The 18340-nt window shown below is 39.9% G+C and overlaps 1 protein-coding gene across 1 annotated transcript in view; it reads right to left on the reverse strand.

The window, feature by feature from the left end:
• LOC124798650 (cytoplasmic tRNA 2-thiolation protein 2-A) overlaps positions 1–18340 on the reverse strand; it is a 70676-nt gene that overhangs the window by 48834 nt on the left and 3502 nt on the right. Inside the window, exons 2-3 of the mRNA XM_047262149.1 lie at positions 581–655; positions 301–500 (exon numbers count right to left, since the gene is read on the reverse strand). Of these exons, the coding sequence (XP_047118105.1) occupies positions 301–500; positions 581–655 (275 nt within the window). The remainder of the gene's footprint in view (positions 1–300; positions 501–580; positions 656–18340) is intronic.

The following is an 18340-nucleotide window of genomic DNA, read 5'->3' on the forward strand; positions in this document are numbered from 1 at the left end:
TGTTAGTTTTTATCAATGATGTGGTATAATACGCAGAAGAATTTTAATCATTATGACACCGGCCACGGAAGCCTATGTTCTTATAAATTTGTTGCTGCATTATATTATCTACATTCTGTGTATTGTATACTACTTTAGAATTAACTTGTTCATATCAATGTACGAAATGACTAAAGAATGAACACATTATTATTATTATTATTATTATTATTATTACTTGTGAATAATATTTATCTTCTACACAAATGTCCAGTATGTGCCTCCATAAAATGAACTACTGTTAACAACATGCCTACTTACCATCGACATACAAAATAATGGGATTAAAACAGAGTCGTTTGTGATTTCCTTCATTTAAGCCAACTGATACCAATTGAACAAGTGCAGCTGAAGCTTCACTGCCTGAAAAAGCTATCATTACATTATCACCTGCTCTAATGATCTTTGATTTCCCAAGAGTTGCTCTGAATTTATGAGTTGCTGCTTGCACAAAACAGAGTCTGAAACAGAACAAGACAAATAATTTGTACAATGCATCAAAAACTAATAAATTCAAAGAAACTATAGGATAGATAAATACCTGCAATAGGGATGTTTCTTTCGAAGAACCACCTCTGCACGATTTTCATTACATTTTCTACAGATGTTACTGACACTGTAAATGGGAAAAAGGATTATAAGCAAGCAAAATTTTTAATCAATGAAATAATCACAAACATCAATTGATCTATTTGTACATAAATTTTTCCTGCATATCTTCCTGCCATCAAAATTATGTCAAAATTCATGCAGCTTTTCACTATTACAATACAATTGCACAGAACTTGAGAGTAACATTCTCTTAAATGGAATCATTAGTACGCAGATGCACTGTAATAAATAGATTTGAGATAGGCATGCACAGAATCACAGTTTTGAGGGGCATCTTGATGCGCAGTTCCTCTTTGAACTATGGACGTACAGTAAAAAGTTTTTGGTTTCGCCTGGATCAGTAGTCTTCTGCATAGCCATACGAATATATCATTCTGCATCTATGTTACAGTATATTAAGCAAGATTTGAATAACAAAAAGAGTTGGTACCCAGGCAAGTTGAGCTATTGCAAAAGATGTTAACTGGGCTGAAATTAATGCTAATCTAATAGCACCATTTGTATGCACACCTTTCAGATTTTACATGCAATAAACATGTTTTTCTGGGAGGTTTATGATGCGGGCCATATCTATACTTTGGACTTGTATAGATCGGTTCAAATTTTGCACAATGGTACATAAATGGACCGTATCAAAATGATTTTTTTTTCATCCAATAATTTTTTAGTGTGTTGAGAGACAATAGTTTAAAGTCATGCTAAACGTACCACGTAAAATTAATTCTTAAGTAAATTTAATGTGCAGAAACACTTTGAAGTGATTCAAATAAATAAAAGATTCACTCTTAACATAAAATTGAAAACTCACTTAAAAAATCTAGCTTCATTTGGATTTTACATGCAAAAAACATGTTTGCTCTGAGTTTTTTTAAGCACACCATTTCTATGTCTCAAACTTCTGTGAATCAGTTCAAATTTTGTAAGATGGTAGATAAATACTTATAATTAATGGTCACCCTGTTGTTTTGTGAAAGCTTTATTCATTGTCATGATATAAGCAAAGTAGTTCAAAAGGCAATAAAAATACCTACACCAGATTAGTTGTCACCCTAGTTAACTAAAACGTACAACAGTTGCCAAGCTATGGCAGTCTAATATCAAAATTATGGTAGAGTGAATGTTGGGAATCAGAATGAAAAAAGCTCCTATCATAGAACTCAAAAAGACAAATATGTCATGGGCACAGTTACAGATGTAAAACAAGGAAACTAGCTTTTTGACTTAGCTGTAAGCTTCAAATATATTTAAATGAAAATATCTTGACATATTCATGCTTTTTTACAAGTTAACCCTGCTTGGTTGGTAGGGTGATTAAGGGGACCAAACTATGAGGTCATCAGTCCATTTTTCCTTCAGACAGACAGATCACAGATAGCCTACTGTGCAAAACCCAGGGGTAGAAAACCCCAAGGTCTATGAAAGGTCAAAAAAGGCAAGGTAAGTAACCCTTCTTCCCCAGCTCAGTGAGCTCTCTTAGGTACAAGGTACACCTGCATCTTATAATTTATAGGCTAAAATCTCTGAGCTTGTGCTCAAAATCCAGAACATTCATCAGATATAGTCTATAGAGTCGAAATACATTGGTTCCCCAGTATGACAAAAATTCAAAATGATTCAATCTGCTACGAAAGTGCTTGTGACAATATCCTGGCATATGCATGGTGTGTTATTGGTGGAATTTGCTGAAAACGACCTCTGTGAGTGCTGCAACCTACATTAAAACTTTGGTTAAGTTGAGTCACACCCTTTGTGACAAACACCATAACATTAATGTTCTTTATGACAATGCTCGCCCCCATGTTGCTGCTCTAGTTCATGAGAAAATCCATTATGGGAGAAATGTATTGAGAATGTTGGTGACTATGTAGAAAAGTAGGTAAAAGCTGTAAGTTCATTTGTGTTTTTTTTTCTGTTACCTTCTTAACCTTTTGATAGTAAAATTATTGTGTGTTACTTTCCAGTCTTCCCTTGTACAATTCAGCTGCCTCTTCTGCATATCTCACTTAGAAATCATGAAAACGATACAAGAGGGATTAGCAGACATATTGAGGGGTACAACAGTCATTTTGCCCTCACCCCGTACACAAATGTAATAGCAGATTATGACTAATATTAGCATGTGTACTGTACAGTGGATTGGGTGGCACATATACACATACATTATATGAACATGCCAAATCCATAAGATATTGAGAGAGGGGGTGGGGGACTTGCTTTAGGAATAACACCTTTTTATGTGCATTAAGAGAGAGACTCATCTTGTGCCTGTTAATATTTTGTTTCATAAGTATGTGTACAGGAGAAAGACAACCATCTGCCAATCTTACTTGGCTTCCAACCAACTATAGCATTCTGTCCTCAACTAGTCCTCGAGTGACGGTACAGATCCATCTGTCCCTAAACCAAGATTTTGAGGAGTGAACTATCACATTTGAATGAAATAATTTTACATCACATTTGAATGAAATAATTTTACAAGGATTTCTGTTTCTGTTTCCACATGATCTAAATATGTCTAGTCTACAACATGCTGAATTGAACAGGGGAAGACTCTACCATTAATAGATCACCATCTTCACTACACATACAGGCTTCTAGTTCTAACAAACAACATGGTACAAGCCAAAGACCTTCAATGAATCATGCTCACCACTAGACCAATACACCAATAGACAAATAAGTAGATAGTAGATACACTTTTTTCTGTGGATCCACAGTGAAGACATCTTCAAGGATGTCAAAAAAAGAAAGATTACAAATGGGATTTGCGTAATGTACAGTGCCACACTGCAAAGAATATATTTATGTATTGTGTTGTTCACTAGACCTATTGTTCTGTCCTTTATAAGGGACAGTCCTCATTTAGGGGCACCATAGGAAATAAAATATGCAGATGGTAGGAGATGGAGATTAGTATCTGTCAACTCTCTCCATTTGCACAAAATCACTCAGTACTGGACAAAGTGAATGGCTATGCCTTCATCTTAAATGGTCATTATCTTGTGTTTTACTGTATATGGTGCATTTGTTGGTCATCAACAGACTTCAAAGCTCTCCCACATTCTCCAATATTGAGATAATGCTATCGACCAATCAGAACATCTGAAACAAGGTAATGTCATGGACAGAGGAAGAAGGTTTAATAGCCAGCAATAATAACCCAGAAAGTGCAAAGAATGGTAACGGACCTTAAACAGTTTAGTTATGGAGATCTAAAGGGAGTGGGGAGCAGCTATGTGCAAAAACTAAGAAGAAAAACAAAATACAGAAAATTGTACCAGAAAGAATTATATACCGAAGAGTGTGAGAAACAACTACGAATTTACAGGAACACCAAACAGAAATACGAATAACTACACCTTAACAATAATGTCTGTGGAATACTGTATAAACTACTGATAGAAAATATAATCACACGTGTCCACTATAGGAAGAGGAGATAGTGACATGATAAGAACTTGTAAGAATTCAATAGAACTATTAATGGGGGTCATGGTTCTAGACAACAACTGTAAAGATGACACAGGATAACAAAAACAGCCAATAGGAAAGATAAACTTGTTCTACAATAATGTATATGTACTAATTCATTTTCCTGAAGAAGTCCATTCTAATGTTGAAGAAGACTAAGAGCCTTTTGGAATAAAATCCACAATTCTGCAGGCTATACAACAAATGCATTTTTCAAGAAAAAATACCAAATGTTTGAGAGGCAGGGGAAATCATCTTACTGGAAAGGGGAGGGACAAATACTCAAAAGCAGTGCAGGCATATCGGTCAATATGTCTCATAAATGGAATGGAAAGCAATCAGGAAAAATGTTTCTGTCGCCAATTATAAACACACGGAAGTCTTGCAGGTGTAAACCCTAACCAGTATGGGTTTAAGAGTTGTAAATCAATAGAGGATGCCACAAAAAGCAAGTGATGTCAGTAGCATTGCTACATGGGAAGCTGTCAAATAGCAGAAATTTTTCAGTAAAAGAAGTGAAGAACAGCTAAAAAACTAAAAAACACCAGATATCTGGGGTTGCTGTTAGCCAAGAGATAATACTTGTCCTCCCACACTCAAAATGAACTATGCAAAAATGGACATCACATAATGAACAATTTAGTAAACACACAAAAGAAGATGTTTGGACACCAGTTACAAACTATCAGAATATATCACGAGACCATTTTGGTAGCAATTGTAGGTTACAGAAACAGTGTTTGGGCACAGGCTGCATGTTGTGAAACCAAGAAAACCCCTGTACTATATGCAACAAAGCATGATTCTTTGTTTTACAAAAGCATATAGGATGATACCAACTGGAGCCATCCAAGTTATTCTGGGAATCTGACCAACAGAGCTGCAAGTTGCAAAGAAGGATGCAGAGTACCAGCACTGGCTGAAGAAGGGAACTGTACAAGGAACAAAGGAAAACATGAAACAGTTTGTAACAATTAAACAGGAAATAAAAGTGTGGATCCTACAGTAATGGTCATATTTCCAGGATAAGCAACAGCAGAAAGACATGTTTACAGTTTATTCTGAAATGTAAAGGGGAGGCTTAGTTTAAGATACATGAAATCGTCAGAGGGAATGATGTACTACTTGACACAGAACATATCCCAGCTAACTGTAAAGGATGCAGCAATTCATGTGAGTATAGTGGTAAAGGAGCACCAGGTCATGTGACATGGAAGTGCAACAGGCAGTCAGCAGTGACAGACGATAAAAGGAAATTCTTCTAGAATAAAACAGTGTTTATAACACTTCAAGAAGAAAGGCTGCTGCACATCGGCAAAATCTCATGAAAGTGTTGTTATAGTTGATGCTATTGGTAGGTGGGGATGCACTACACATGGCCTGCACCTAAATAGGAAGAGAAAAGATAATTTAGCTTCTCTATTAGCAGGTGCTGTAAAGCGGGGCACAGTCACACAAGGGATGACCTGTGGTTAATAGGACCAGGTAAAAGTTAAAGTCGAAGTCCAGACAGACAACAACCAAAAAAAGCAGAATAAAAGAAGCTTCATGTATAGTCAATAGGGATACAGCTAAGTGTAGTATCAATTTACTTCATCAAAATATCAGGGGAATAATTAATGAAGTAGATGAGCTGTCAGTGTGTTTCAATGACCCCAAAAATAAGAATGAGATTGATATCCTTTGTCTGTCTGAACACCATGAAACTGTGGGGATGGAAAGTGTCAGTATAAATGGGTATAATTTAGTGTCTTACATTTGCAAATCTAGCATGGATAGAGAAGGAGCTGCCATTTACACAAAAGAAGGGTATAAATATAAAACTGTACAAATAAGCAAGTTTTGTGTCAATCAGCGCTTTGAAGTTTGTGGATGTGAACTACAGCTAGATAATGTAGTGTTGATATTATCAACTGTGTATGGGTCCCCATTAGGATATTGGGAGCTATTCATAAAAAGGTTTGCTCCATATTATGCTGTCTACCAGACAAAAAGAAGAAATTATTAATCTGTGGTGATTTCAATATAAATTTTCTAAGCAACTGTGATAGGAAAAGTGAACTAGAAGTGTTATTAATGACATATAACTTAGAATCAGTGATCAATTTCCCTACATGAATAGCTCAAGACAGTAGCACTATAATAGATAATGTATTTGTACAGGTTCCCTTTGATAAATGGATTATCAGACCATGACATACAATTGATTAACTTACAAAATCTAACTTCAGAGGAAGTTTAAGAAATGTCAATTGGGGAGATGTATAGAATGAGCCAAATGTTAATGATAAATGCAACAATTCTCGATAAATTTATATCTCTTTTTGAACAATATTGCCCAAAAAAATTACTAAATGTAACACCAAACAGTGTAGAAAGAAACTTTGGACTGCTAAGGTATTAAAGTGTCTACAGAAAGAAAAAGAAATAAGCCTAAACACCTCGCCTGGTTCAGATTCACTGATGACATCCTTGCGATTTGGACTGAGGGTGAGCACACCCTATCCACATTCCTCCACAACCTCAACAACTTCCCCATTTGCTTCACCTAGTCCTACGCAATCCAAGAAGCCACCTTCCTAGATGTTGACCTCCACCTCAAAGATGGCTAACATCAGTACCTCTGTCCATATCAAACCTACAAACCACCAGCAATACCACCACTTTGACAGCTGTGACCTGTTCCATACTAAGAAGTCCCTTCCATACAGCCTAGCCAACAGTTGTTGTCGCGTCCGCAGTGACGGGCAGTCCCTCTTGAAATATACCGAGGGTCTCACTGAAGCCTTCACAAACTGTAATTATCCTTCCAACCGTGTGCAAAAACATATTTCCCATGCTTTATCTTTCCTGTCTCCCACCACCTCACGAAGTCCCACTGTTCGGCCACAGAGAAGCATTCCTCTCGTAACTCAGTACCACACAGCACTGGAACAACTGAATTACATTCTCTGCCAGGGTTTCGACTGCCTCTCATCAAGCCCTGAAATGAAGAATGTCCTGCCTACTGTCCTTCCCCCTCCTCCCACAGTGGTATTCCACCGTACACCAAACCTACACAATATACTCGTACATCCCTGCCAACCCCTGCTCCCAACCCCTTACCTCATGACTCATACCCATGTAATAGACCTAGATGCAAGACCTGTCCTCTACATCCTCCCACCACCACCTACTCTAGTCCAGTCACAAACATCACCTATCCCATCAAAGGCAGGGCTACCTGTGAAACCAGTCATGTGATATACAAGCTAAGCTGCAACCACTGTGCTGCATTCTATGTGGGCAGGACAACTAACAAGCTGTCTGTCCGCATGAATGGACACCGACAAATTGTGGCCAAGAAACAAGTGGACCACCCTGTTGCTGAGGACGCTGCCAAACATGACATCCTTCATTTCAACGACTGCTTCACAGCCTGTGCCATATGGATCCTTCCCACCAATATCAGCTTTTCTCAAATGCTGAAGGTGGGAACTTCCCCTGCAATACATCCAACGTTCCCGTAACCCTCCTAGCCATAACCTTCGTTGTCCACCCCCATCCAGCCCCCTATCTGTTCCCATTCCAGCACTACACAGTCCTCATTCCTCCATTGCACCCAATCTTTTTACTTCTCTCCTTTTCTGCTATCCCCCCCTCCTTCCCCACCTCCCTGTCTAACCTCCCAACTGCACATAGCTGCCCTACCCTCTTTCCACCTCGTCCCTGCGCACTCCCCAACAGCATGTCACTGTCCGCCACACCTACCCTATTGTGTCTTCCCCTCCCCAACCCAGCCTACTCCTTACCCCCATCCAGTCCCCATTCCCATCAAGCACTGGTGCTGCTGTTCGCAAAGTGGCCTCAGTTGCCTGAGACTGCAGTCATGAGTGTGTGAGCTGCATTTGCGTGTGTGTGTATGTGTGTTTCTGTCGTCTAATTTTGAGAAATGCCTTACTGGCCGAAAACTATATTTGTGACAGACTTTTTGTTGTGCCTATCTGTGACAGCATCTCTGCTACATGGTGAGTAGCAACTTTTCTTTTCATAATATTTTTACATTCCATCCTAGATTTTCCATTGTTCAAAACAAAAAGAAAACTGTATGAGACAGCAAGAATTAGTAAAGACTCAGAAGTAATTTTACACTACAAAAATTATTGTAATATATTGAGAAAAGTTGTCAGAAAATCAAAAATATCTATGTTAGAGTTGAAATTAAAATTCGCGCAATAAAATCAAATCAATAAAGAATGTTGTTAGAAGGGAGGCAGGAAAAGTTGCCACTGAGGTACATAGTATTACTATTAAAGAGAATGAGACCATCTTACCAACAGTACATAATCAGCTAATGTATTTAACAACCATTTCTTAAGTGTAGGTGTAAAAATTTGATGAGAATAGTTCAAAAGAAAAAGCCAAGCAGTATGTGGAAGACTCAACTTTGAGAGGTCTTAGATTTATTTTCATTAGTTTACTCATGCTGAGTATGAAGTGGCAATCTGTATTTGCTTTCTTAGGAGAAGAAAAACTTCTTAGCCAAGATCGCAATAAAACACTGGTTTCGGTAAACTATGTTACCAACACCAGATCTTTGTACAAGTTATTATAAACATCTTATGCCCGATGCACTACCCCAGGTGGTCTGAGGCACCTTGCCATGGTTCGAGTCCTCCCTCAGGCATGGGTGTAAGTTGGCGTAAGTTGGTTTCAGTTAGATTAAGCCTAGGGACGGATGACCTTAGCAGTCTGGTCCCATAGGAACTAACTCAAGGTATTTTCCCAGGCAGTTTAAAATATGCCATTGTCAAGCCTCTCCACAAAATAGGAGACAGCACTGATGTCAATAATTACTAGCCAGTATCCTTGCTTACACCATTTTCAAAAATTGTTGAGAAAGTAATGTACTCAAGTAGTTAGCCATCTCAACAGTAATGAGATACTTAGTAAATCACAGTTCGGATTTCAAAAATGCTTTTCCACTGAGTCAGCAATATACAATTTCACTGCCCACATAATAGAGTCTTTAAATAGGAAAAGTCACCAATAGGAATTTTCTGAGACTAATCCAAAGCACTTAATTGTGTGAACTATGACTTTATGTTACAGAAATTACATTATATGGTAGAAATGGAACAGCATATGAGCAGTTTAAGCCATATATACAGAACAGGAAGCAAAAAGTTTCTTTATATGGTTTGGGTAATTTAAGGAAATTTGCTACTTCATCTAACTGGGATGAAATTACTTTGTGTGTTCCACAGGGTTTGATCATGGGTCCCCTTCTGTTCTTGATATATGTGAATGACCTCTCTTCTTATCTGAAACAAGAAGCTAAACTGACAGCCTCATAACAAAGTTACTCAGTAATAACATTTGTTCTCAACAATGTGGACCAGTTTAAAAACAACAGTGACATTCTTGATTATAATATCAGAAGAAAGAAATGCTTACACTATCCTCTACTTAACCTATCTTCGGCACAGAAGGGCGTAAAATATGCTGCTGTAAAACTTCCCGATACATTTCCAGATGAAATAAAATGTCCGACAGACAGCAGTAATAGTTCCAAAAATAAATTGAAATCATATCTCCTTGACAACTCCTTCTATATCATAGATGAATTCTTGAGGGGTGTAAGGCTAGTTCGCGTCCCTAGTAGAATACTACACGTGCACCCTGAATAGCATCTAATTATAGATGTGAACAAAAAGAACTAGCACTAACTGGCAGCCAGACAATCATATTGATCTCCTGGCTATTTAATAGCACATCCTAATCACAATGGCACAGAGGAAACCCATCGGTCATTCTCATTGCCCGCTGACATGAAAACTTGGACCTTGCCTCAGGATTTACCAGCTAAATATAGAAGGAATAAGCAGAGCAAAGAGTGATGTCCTGCAAAAGGTTATAAACGATAATGACATTGACATTGCTGCCATTCAGAAAACACACACAGAGAAAGAAGAACAACTAAGAAAAAGGGGTAAAATATAAGACTACGACTTAGTTGGTGCCATATATCACCATGCTTACGGTGTGGCAACTTAAGTGAGATCCAATATCGAAAATGTTCAATTGCATTCAACATCTACCAACAACAACATATATGAAGTGGTTATTCAAATCGGAGGGTACACCATAAGTAACACATACTAACCTCCTGCAGTCCCATGCCCTCCACAAGTCCTACCACTACTGCAACATCCATCTGTCTATGAAGGCGACTACAACAGTCATCACACCCAATGGAAATACAAAGAGAATGATGACAATGGTGAGGCAGTTGCAAACTGGGCAGATGAAAACAATACGTACCTTGTATTTGACGTAAAGGATAGAGATTCCTTCTATTCGGCAGCATGGAGATGAGGATATAACTTGGATCTATGCTTCATGACCACAGACAAGGGAAACATACTGCTGAGAATCTCTCATAATATTCTACCAGACTTCCCATACAGCCAACATCCACCCTCTCTAAAAGAGATTGGAATAACTATTACTCTGGTTACTTCCCTTCCTCGCTCGCGGTGGAGTTTCCAGAAAGCAAACTGGGAAATTTTTTCTAACAACCTGGATAAGTGCCTGAGGAGGATACCTCCTAAACTAAAGAACTACAAGCGGTTTGTTGGAGCAGTCACAAGCTCCGCAAAAATGGAAATACCTAAAGGGTACCAAAAACAATATATCCCAGGATGGAACAAAGAACGTGAAAAACAATACCAGGCATTCCCCAACACCAACGACCAGGAAATTGCTGATGACCTACTACACAATCTTAACGTCACTCGAAAAGAACAATGGATGAAAACCGTTCAAGAACTAGACTTCAAAATGTCTAACAGAAAAGCATGGTCCCTTTTAAGAAAAATAAATGACGGCAATAAAAGCATCCACAAAGAAACACCGATACATCAAGACAATGAAAACTTGTGTTGGAACAGGAATCAAACCAGGATTTCCTGCTTTTCACGAGTGGTTGCTTACCATTTGCCTGTTTATGCACGAATCACAGCCATACTCGAACTTCCATATGTCATCAACCATGCATCTACAACTTGTACTCGTAGATCCATTATATATATATATTCCGGCACACGTGCATGTTCAGAGGAACTATGCATTGTAATCGGAATAACGCTGGCACTGCAATCATGATTCCAAAATACTGATGCAGGTTACTTACAGAGGATTGGAAAAACAAATGTAGTAATATGTGAGGCTGACCCTAAGACAGCTACATTTATGGCATTTGTAGATTTGGAGAAAGTGTTTGACAATGCTGACTAAAATACAGTCTTCAAATCCTCTGAAGCCTAATAGCAGTGAAATTTGGGAAACGAAGTGTTATGTAACAACTTGTACAGAAACAAGACTGCAATTATAAAGGTCAAAGAGTATGAAAGGGAAGTAGCAACTGAGAAGTGAAATATAGTACTTGTCTCTCCCAGTGTTATTCAGTAGGGCCTATACTGAGCAAGTAGTGAAAGATGTTATTCATCCTGCATATTGAGGAAATGGTAAACAAAAACCAAAAGGAATCTGAAAAGAGAATTAAAGGGCAGGGTGAAGAAACAAAACTTAAAGGCTTGCCGATGAAAATGTATTGTGTCAGAGATGGCAAAGGACTTGGAAGAGTGGTTGAATGGAAAAGAGGTTATACAATGGATATCAAGAACAGTGAAACAAAGGTAAAGCAGTGATTCAAATTAAATCGATGGTGATGGAATTTGATTAGGAAATGAAACACTAAAACTAGTTTGTTATGTCATTTGGACAGCAAAATGACTGACAATGGTCAATGCAGGGAGCTTATAAAATGCAGACTGGCAAAAGCAAGAAAAGTGTATCTGTTAAAACTGAATATACATTTAAGCATTAAGAAGGCTTTTCCGAAGGCAATTGTACGGAGAGAAAATTTGTATGTAAGTGAAATGTGGATAATATTCAGTTCAGAGGAGAAGAGATTTGACGCTTTTACAATATGGCATTATAGATGAATACATTGAGTAACTAATGAGGAGGTACCGCACAGAAATGAGAAGAAATGTGCTTTATGCTACAACTTGACAGGACATGACATTGCCTGAGGCATTAAGGAATAGCCGGAATAGTTAATTTGATGATGGAAGTTCTAACCAGTCTTTGGAATGAAGACAACAACAACTGCTAATGATTAATATACCCCAATCCTTTCGCACCTGCCTCCCCTTGACATGGGATACTGCAGGCTTCCCAACACATCAAACCAACAACCAGTATTTTATATCAATACAGTTGTTGAAGGACACTCTCTCTCTCTCTTTCTCTCTCTCTTCTTGTCGAGTTAATAGTAATTTATAAACTCTCACACAGCAAGTCATTTACACACCTTTCTCTGAAAAATTTGAGTCCCCTAATAAACAGTGAAGACGACATTTTGTGGTGAGAAACCATAATCACCATCATTCAGTTTGCTATTATAATCTTTATATACAGGGCTATTACAAATAATTGAAGCGATTTCATAAATTCACTGTAGCTCCATTCATTGACATATGGTCACGACACACTACAGATACGTAGAAAAACTCATAAAGTTTTGTTCGGCTGAAGCCGCACTTCAGGTTTCTGCCGCCAGAGCGCTCGAGAGCGCAGTGAGACAAAATGGCGACAGGAGCCGAGAAAGCGTATGTCGTGCTTGAAATGTACTCACATCAGTCAGTCATAACAGTGCAACGACACTTCAGGACGAAGTTCAACAAAGATCCACCAACTGCTAACTCCATTTGGCGATGGTATGCGCAGTATAAAGCTTCTGGATGCCTCTGTAAGGGGAAATCAACGGGCCAGCCTGCAGTGAGCGAAGAAATGGTTGAACGCGTGCGGGCAAGTCTCACGCGTAGCCCGCGGAAGTCGACGAATAAAGCAAGCAGGGAGCTAAACGTACCACAGCCGACGGTTTGGAAAATCTTACGGAAAAGGCTAAAGCAGAAGCCTTACCGTTTACAATTGCTACAAACCCTGACACCCGATGACAAAGTCAAATGCTTTGAATTTTCGGCACGGTTGCAACAGCTCATGGAAGAGGATGCGTTCATTGCGAAACTTGTTTTCAGTGATGAAGCAACATTTTTTCTTAATGGTGAAATGAACAGACACAATGTGCGAATCTGGGCGGTAGAGAATCCTCACGCATTCGTGCAGCAAATTCGCAATTCACCAAAAGTTAATGTGTTTTGTGCAATCTCACAGTTTAAAGTTTACGGCCCCTTTTTCTTCTGCGAAAAAAACGTTACAGGACAGGTGTTTCTGGACATGCTGGAAATTGGCTCATGCCACAACTGGAGACCGACAGCGCCGACTTCATCTTTCAACAGGATGGTGCTCCACCGCACTTCCATCATGATGTTCGGCATTTCTTAAACAGGAGGTTGCAAAACCGATGGATCGGTTGTGGTGGAGATCAAGATCAGCAACTCATGTCATGGCCTCCACGCTCTCCCGAATTAACCCCATGCGATTTCTTTCTGTGGGGTTATGTGAAAGATTCAGTGTTTAAACCTTCTCTACCAAGAAACGTGCCAGAACTGCGAGCTTGCATCAACGATGCTTTCGAACTCATTGATGGGGACATGCTGCGCAGAGTGTGGGAGGAACTTGATTATCTGCTTGATGTCTGCCGAATCACTAAAGGGGCACATATCAAACATTTGTGAATGCCTAAAAAAACTTTTTGAGTTTTTGTATGTGTGTGCAAAGTATTGTGAAAATATCTCAAATAATAAAGTTATTGTAGAGCTGTGAAATCGCTTCAATCATTTGTAATAACCCTGTATTTCATACTAAATTCTCTATCCATTGGCAGGCTAGAGACAATTTGTCACACCTATAACAGTTTACAGCCTACTGCCATCTAACAGTCACAGAGTAGAATGAAGAAGGATGAGTGGAAAGAACTGCTCATGTCCATTCCAGATGGAATTACTACTCTGTGGTTGTACAAGAATTCCAACTTAACACCTTCAGAGTAAAAGTCCAATGTGCTGCCTTTGCTCGGTTTTTAAAGTTAAAAGAATGAGATTGAATATTGAGCAGATTGCTTTTCACCAGCACTGGAGGACACAACACAGAAAGCAGAGGGCATCTCACTGGCAAAAGAAAACCTCACAAGCAGTGCAGGACAGCTCACCAGCAGGGGTGAAGGAACCTTCAAGGCAGTGGAAGACTTTGCTGGAGCTCAGAGAACAGCAGTAGTAGGAGACCCTTTGCTGGCAGCTGTATAGTCAGCCTCACCAGTAAAATGCAGCCAAAAGGAAGAGCTGCAAGGGACAGAAAACCCGTACCACTTAAGGACTTTTGGTATCTCACCTCTAAACAGCATCTGCTATGACATGGCAAAGTGTGAGTACATCTGTCACCAGACTCTATTCCAGAGGTTTTCATATTTTAAGCTATGATATCCAGAGTCTGAGAAATGGATCTTTTGAACCTGAAGTTGCTGTTAAGGATAACAATATTGACTGTATGTGTATCATGGAGCACTGATGCTGGGATTTAGAATTGCATTTTGTTAATATTAAACATTACAAGTTTGGTAGACAGTTTTGTAGGAAGAATGTCAAAGTGGTGGGGTTTATATTTTCCTATGTTTCTAATGTTGAGTATAAAAGGAGAAGTGAGGCAGCAGCTTTGAGTATCGAGAAACATTTTGAAGCTGCTTTTCAACTGCATAGGGACCTGAGTAACACGATAATTACAGCAGTTTACAGAGCACATAGTGGTGACATAGACACGTTCACTAATTGGAGTCTCCACTGGACATTATGTTTACTGAAAAAGTCACTATAATAACCTGTGCAGACTTCAATATAGACTTTATGCATGGATCTGCATCTATGAAGCTGTTTCTCAGTGTGCTGCATAGCTTTAACATGTTTCCTCTTACAAATAGCCCCACAAAAATAACAAATGGAACGGAAAGCACTATACAGAATATGCTTTCAAATATTGATACCACATAGATAGACACAAATTATTAACACTGATTTACCTAAGGCTATCTGATCATAATGCCCTCATCCTTACAATGCCAGCTTTATCTGTAAAAGAGAGGAATGCATTTTTTTTCTTACAAAAGAAATTTATCTGGAGAAAATTGTGGTAGTTTTGTTGGTAGTCTCAGTAATGAATCCTGGTCAGAAATGCTTTCACAGTCAAGTGCTAACAATGCTTATGTCCAATTCTGAAATGTATTTTCCTGCAAAATTGATAGCTAAATCACACTGGATCACTAAATACAGTTCTTGGAATACATCAGGTTTTAAGATTGCCAGATTTAGATCCACAGATCACTAATTTATAAAATATGCATAGACTTATAGGAAAATATGTCAACAAGTAATTGCCAAGGCAGGAGAGATACATGAAACACAGGAAATTGCTGATGATACAATATTGACAAAAAGACCTGCCTAATTACATAAATGAGTACTTTATACACTCCTGGAAATTGAAATAAGAACACCGTGAATTCATTGTCCCAGGAAGGGGAAACTTTATTGACACATTCCTGGGGTCAGATACATCACATGATCACACTGACAGAACCACAGGCACATAGACACAGGCAACAGAGCATGCACAATGTCGGCACTAGTACAGTGTATATCCACCTTTCGCAGCAATGCAGGCTGCTATTCTCCCATGGAGACGATCGTAGAGATGCTGGATGTAGTCCTGTGGAACGGCTTGCCATGCCATTTCCACCTGGCGCCTCAGTTGGACCAGCGTTCGTGCTGGACGTGCAGACCGCGTGAGACGACGCTTCATCCAGTCCCAAACATGCTCAATGGGGGACAGATTCGGAGATCTTGCTGGCCAGGGTAGTTGACTTACACCTTCTAGAGCACGTTGGGTGGCACGGGATACATGCGGACGTGCATTGTCCTGTTGGAACAGCAAGTTCCCTTGCCGGTCTAGGAATGGTAGAACGATGGGTTCGATGACGGTTTGGATGTACCGTGCACTATTCAGTGTCCCCTCGACGATCGCCAGTGCTGTACGGCCAGTGTAGGAGATCGCTCCCCACATCATGATGCCGGGTGTTGGCCCTGTGTGCCTCGGTCGTATGCAGTCCTGATTGTGGCGCTCACCTGCACGGCGCCAAACACGCATACGACCATCATTGGTACCAAGGCAGAAGCGACTCTCATCGCTGAAGACGACACGTCTCCATTCGTCCCTCCATTCACGCCTGTCGCGACACCACTGGAGGCGGGGTGCACGATGTTGGGGCGTGAGCGGAAGACGGGCTAACGGTGTGCGGGACCGTAGCCCAGCTTCATGGAGACGGTTGCGAATGGTCCTCGCCGATACCCCAGGAGCAACAGTGTCCCTAATTTGCTGGGAAGTGGCGGTGCGGTCCCCTACGGCACTGCGTAGGATCCTACGGTCTTGGCGTGCATCCGTGCGTCGCTGCAGTCCGGTCCCAGGTCTACGGGCACGTGCACCTTCCGCCGACCACTGGCGACAACATCGATGTACTGTGGAGACCTCACGCCCCACGTGTTGAGCAATTCGGCGGTATGTCCACCCGGCCTCCCGCATGCCCACTATTCGCCCTCGCTCAAAGTCCGTCAACTGCACATACGGTTCACGTCCACGCTGTCGCGGCATGCTACCAGTGTTAAAGACTGCGATGGAGCTCCGTATGCCACGGCAAACTGGCTGACACTGACGGCGGCGGTGCACAAATGCTGCGCAGCTAGCGCCATTCGACGGCCAACACCGCGGTTCCTGGTGTGTCCGCTGTGCCGTGCGTGTGATCATTGCTTGTACAGCCCTCTCGCAGTGTCCGGAGCAAGTATGGTGGGTCTGACACACCGGTGTCAATGTGTTCTTTTTTCCATTTCCAGGAGTGTAGATGCTTCCCTCAACACTTAGCTTAAATCACAAATATGAATAAACTTAGGTTTTTCGCAGCTTGAGGTTAGTTCCAACTAATAAGCATGCATTAGTAAATGTGAGAAAAGCCTCAAATGCAAAATGTCAGCTGGTGTAGATGATGTTCCAGTGTGACACATAATCCACATTACTTCACAAATTCTAAAGCCGTCGGCTCACATTATTAATTTATCATTCACTGAGGATGAGTTCCCCGAAAGATCAAATTTATTGATAGTGGTACATCTATTCAATTGTGGAAATAGGCATAAAGTTGAAAATTACTGACCCATTTCACTCATGGATTTTAATAGGGAGAGGCACAAAAACAATGATAAATGATTACACCTATGAAACATTTAGTAATTAGGATATATGTCATGACAATAGTCTTGTAGGAGTTAATTTAGATCTTTTTAAAGTTTTTAACACAGTTTGTCATTAAAGCCTCTTAGCTATATTGAATGAAATGGGAATAAAATGAATAGAAAATATGTGGCTTCAATCAAATTTGCAAAAAAAGATTAGAAGTTGTGGAACTTACATCAGCTCATGTTAATCATGAAATCAGATTAGTATCTGATGCAAAGAAAGTCCAGGATAGTGTGTTAGGCCCCCGCTTGTTCTTTATTACACAAAAGATATGCACCCACCAGACACTGCAGTCGAGATCTTGTTGCTTAGAGATGACACTAGTGTAATAGTAAGTGACATTAAGGAATCTCATCCCACTACAACTGATACAGTCCTTACATTCTTAGTTCGATGCCAGCAGCTGACCCTAAATGTGAAGAGAACAAATTACATACAATTTGAGAAGATGAGACAAAACCAAGATCTCCATCTGGTATTGGTTAGAAATGAGTTAGAAAGAGTACGATGTACAAAACTTTTTGGAATGTATGTTGGCCAAGACCGGAAAGACCATGTAACTACTCTCTCCCAGAAAGTCTGTCCTGTGTGTTTTGCTCTGAGAATTATTCCTTAACTTTGCTCCCCAAATGGAGCTAGAATGGATTATTTTGTTTATTGCTGCAGTCCCTTGCAGCTTATGAAATAGTTTTCTAGAGTAAAATTAACATTCAATTAAATAAAAGTTTTTCATTACAGGAAAGGGCTATTTGAATCTTGATACACAGTTCAGCTAGGGCTCACTGCAAGCATTTATTAGAAAAGTTGGATTGCTTACTGTGCCCCCCCCCCCCCCCCCTGAATCATGGACCTTGCTGTCTGTGGGGTGGCCTGCGTGCCTCAACAACACAGATAGCCATGATGTAAGTACAATCACAATGGAGGGGTATTTGTT

Source organism: Schistocerca piceifrons, chromosome 5 (assembly GCF_021461385.2).
Source record: "Schistocerca piceifrons isolate TAMUIC-IGC-003096 chromosome 5, iqSchPice1.1, whole genome shotgun sequence".
Lineage (NCBI taxonomy): Eukaryota > Metazoa > Arthropoda > Insecta > Orthoptera > Acrididae > Schistocerca > Schistocerca piceifrons.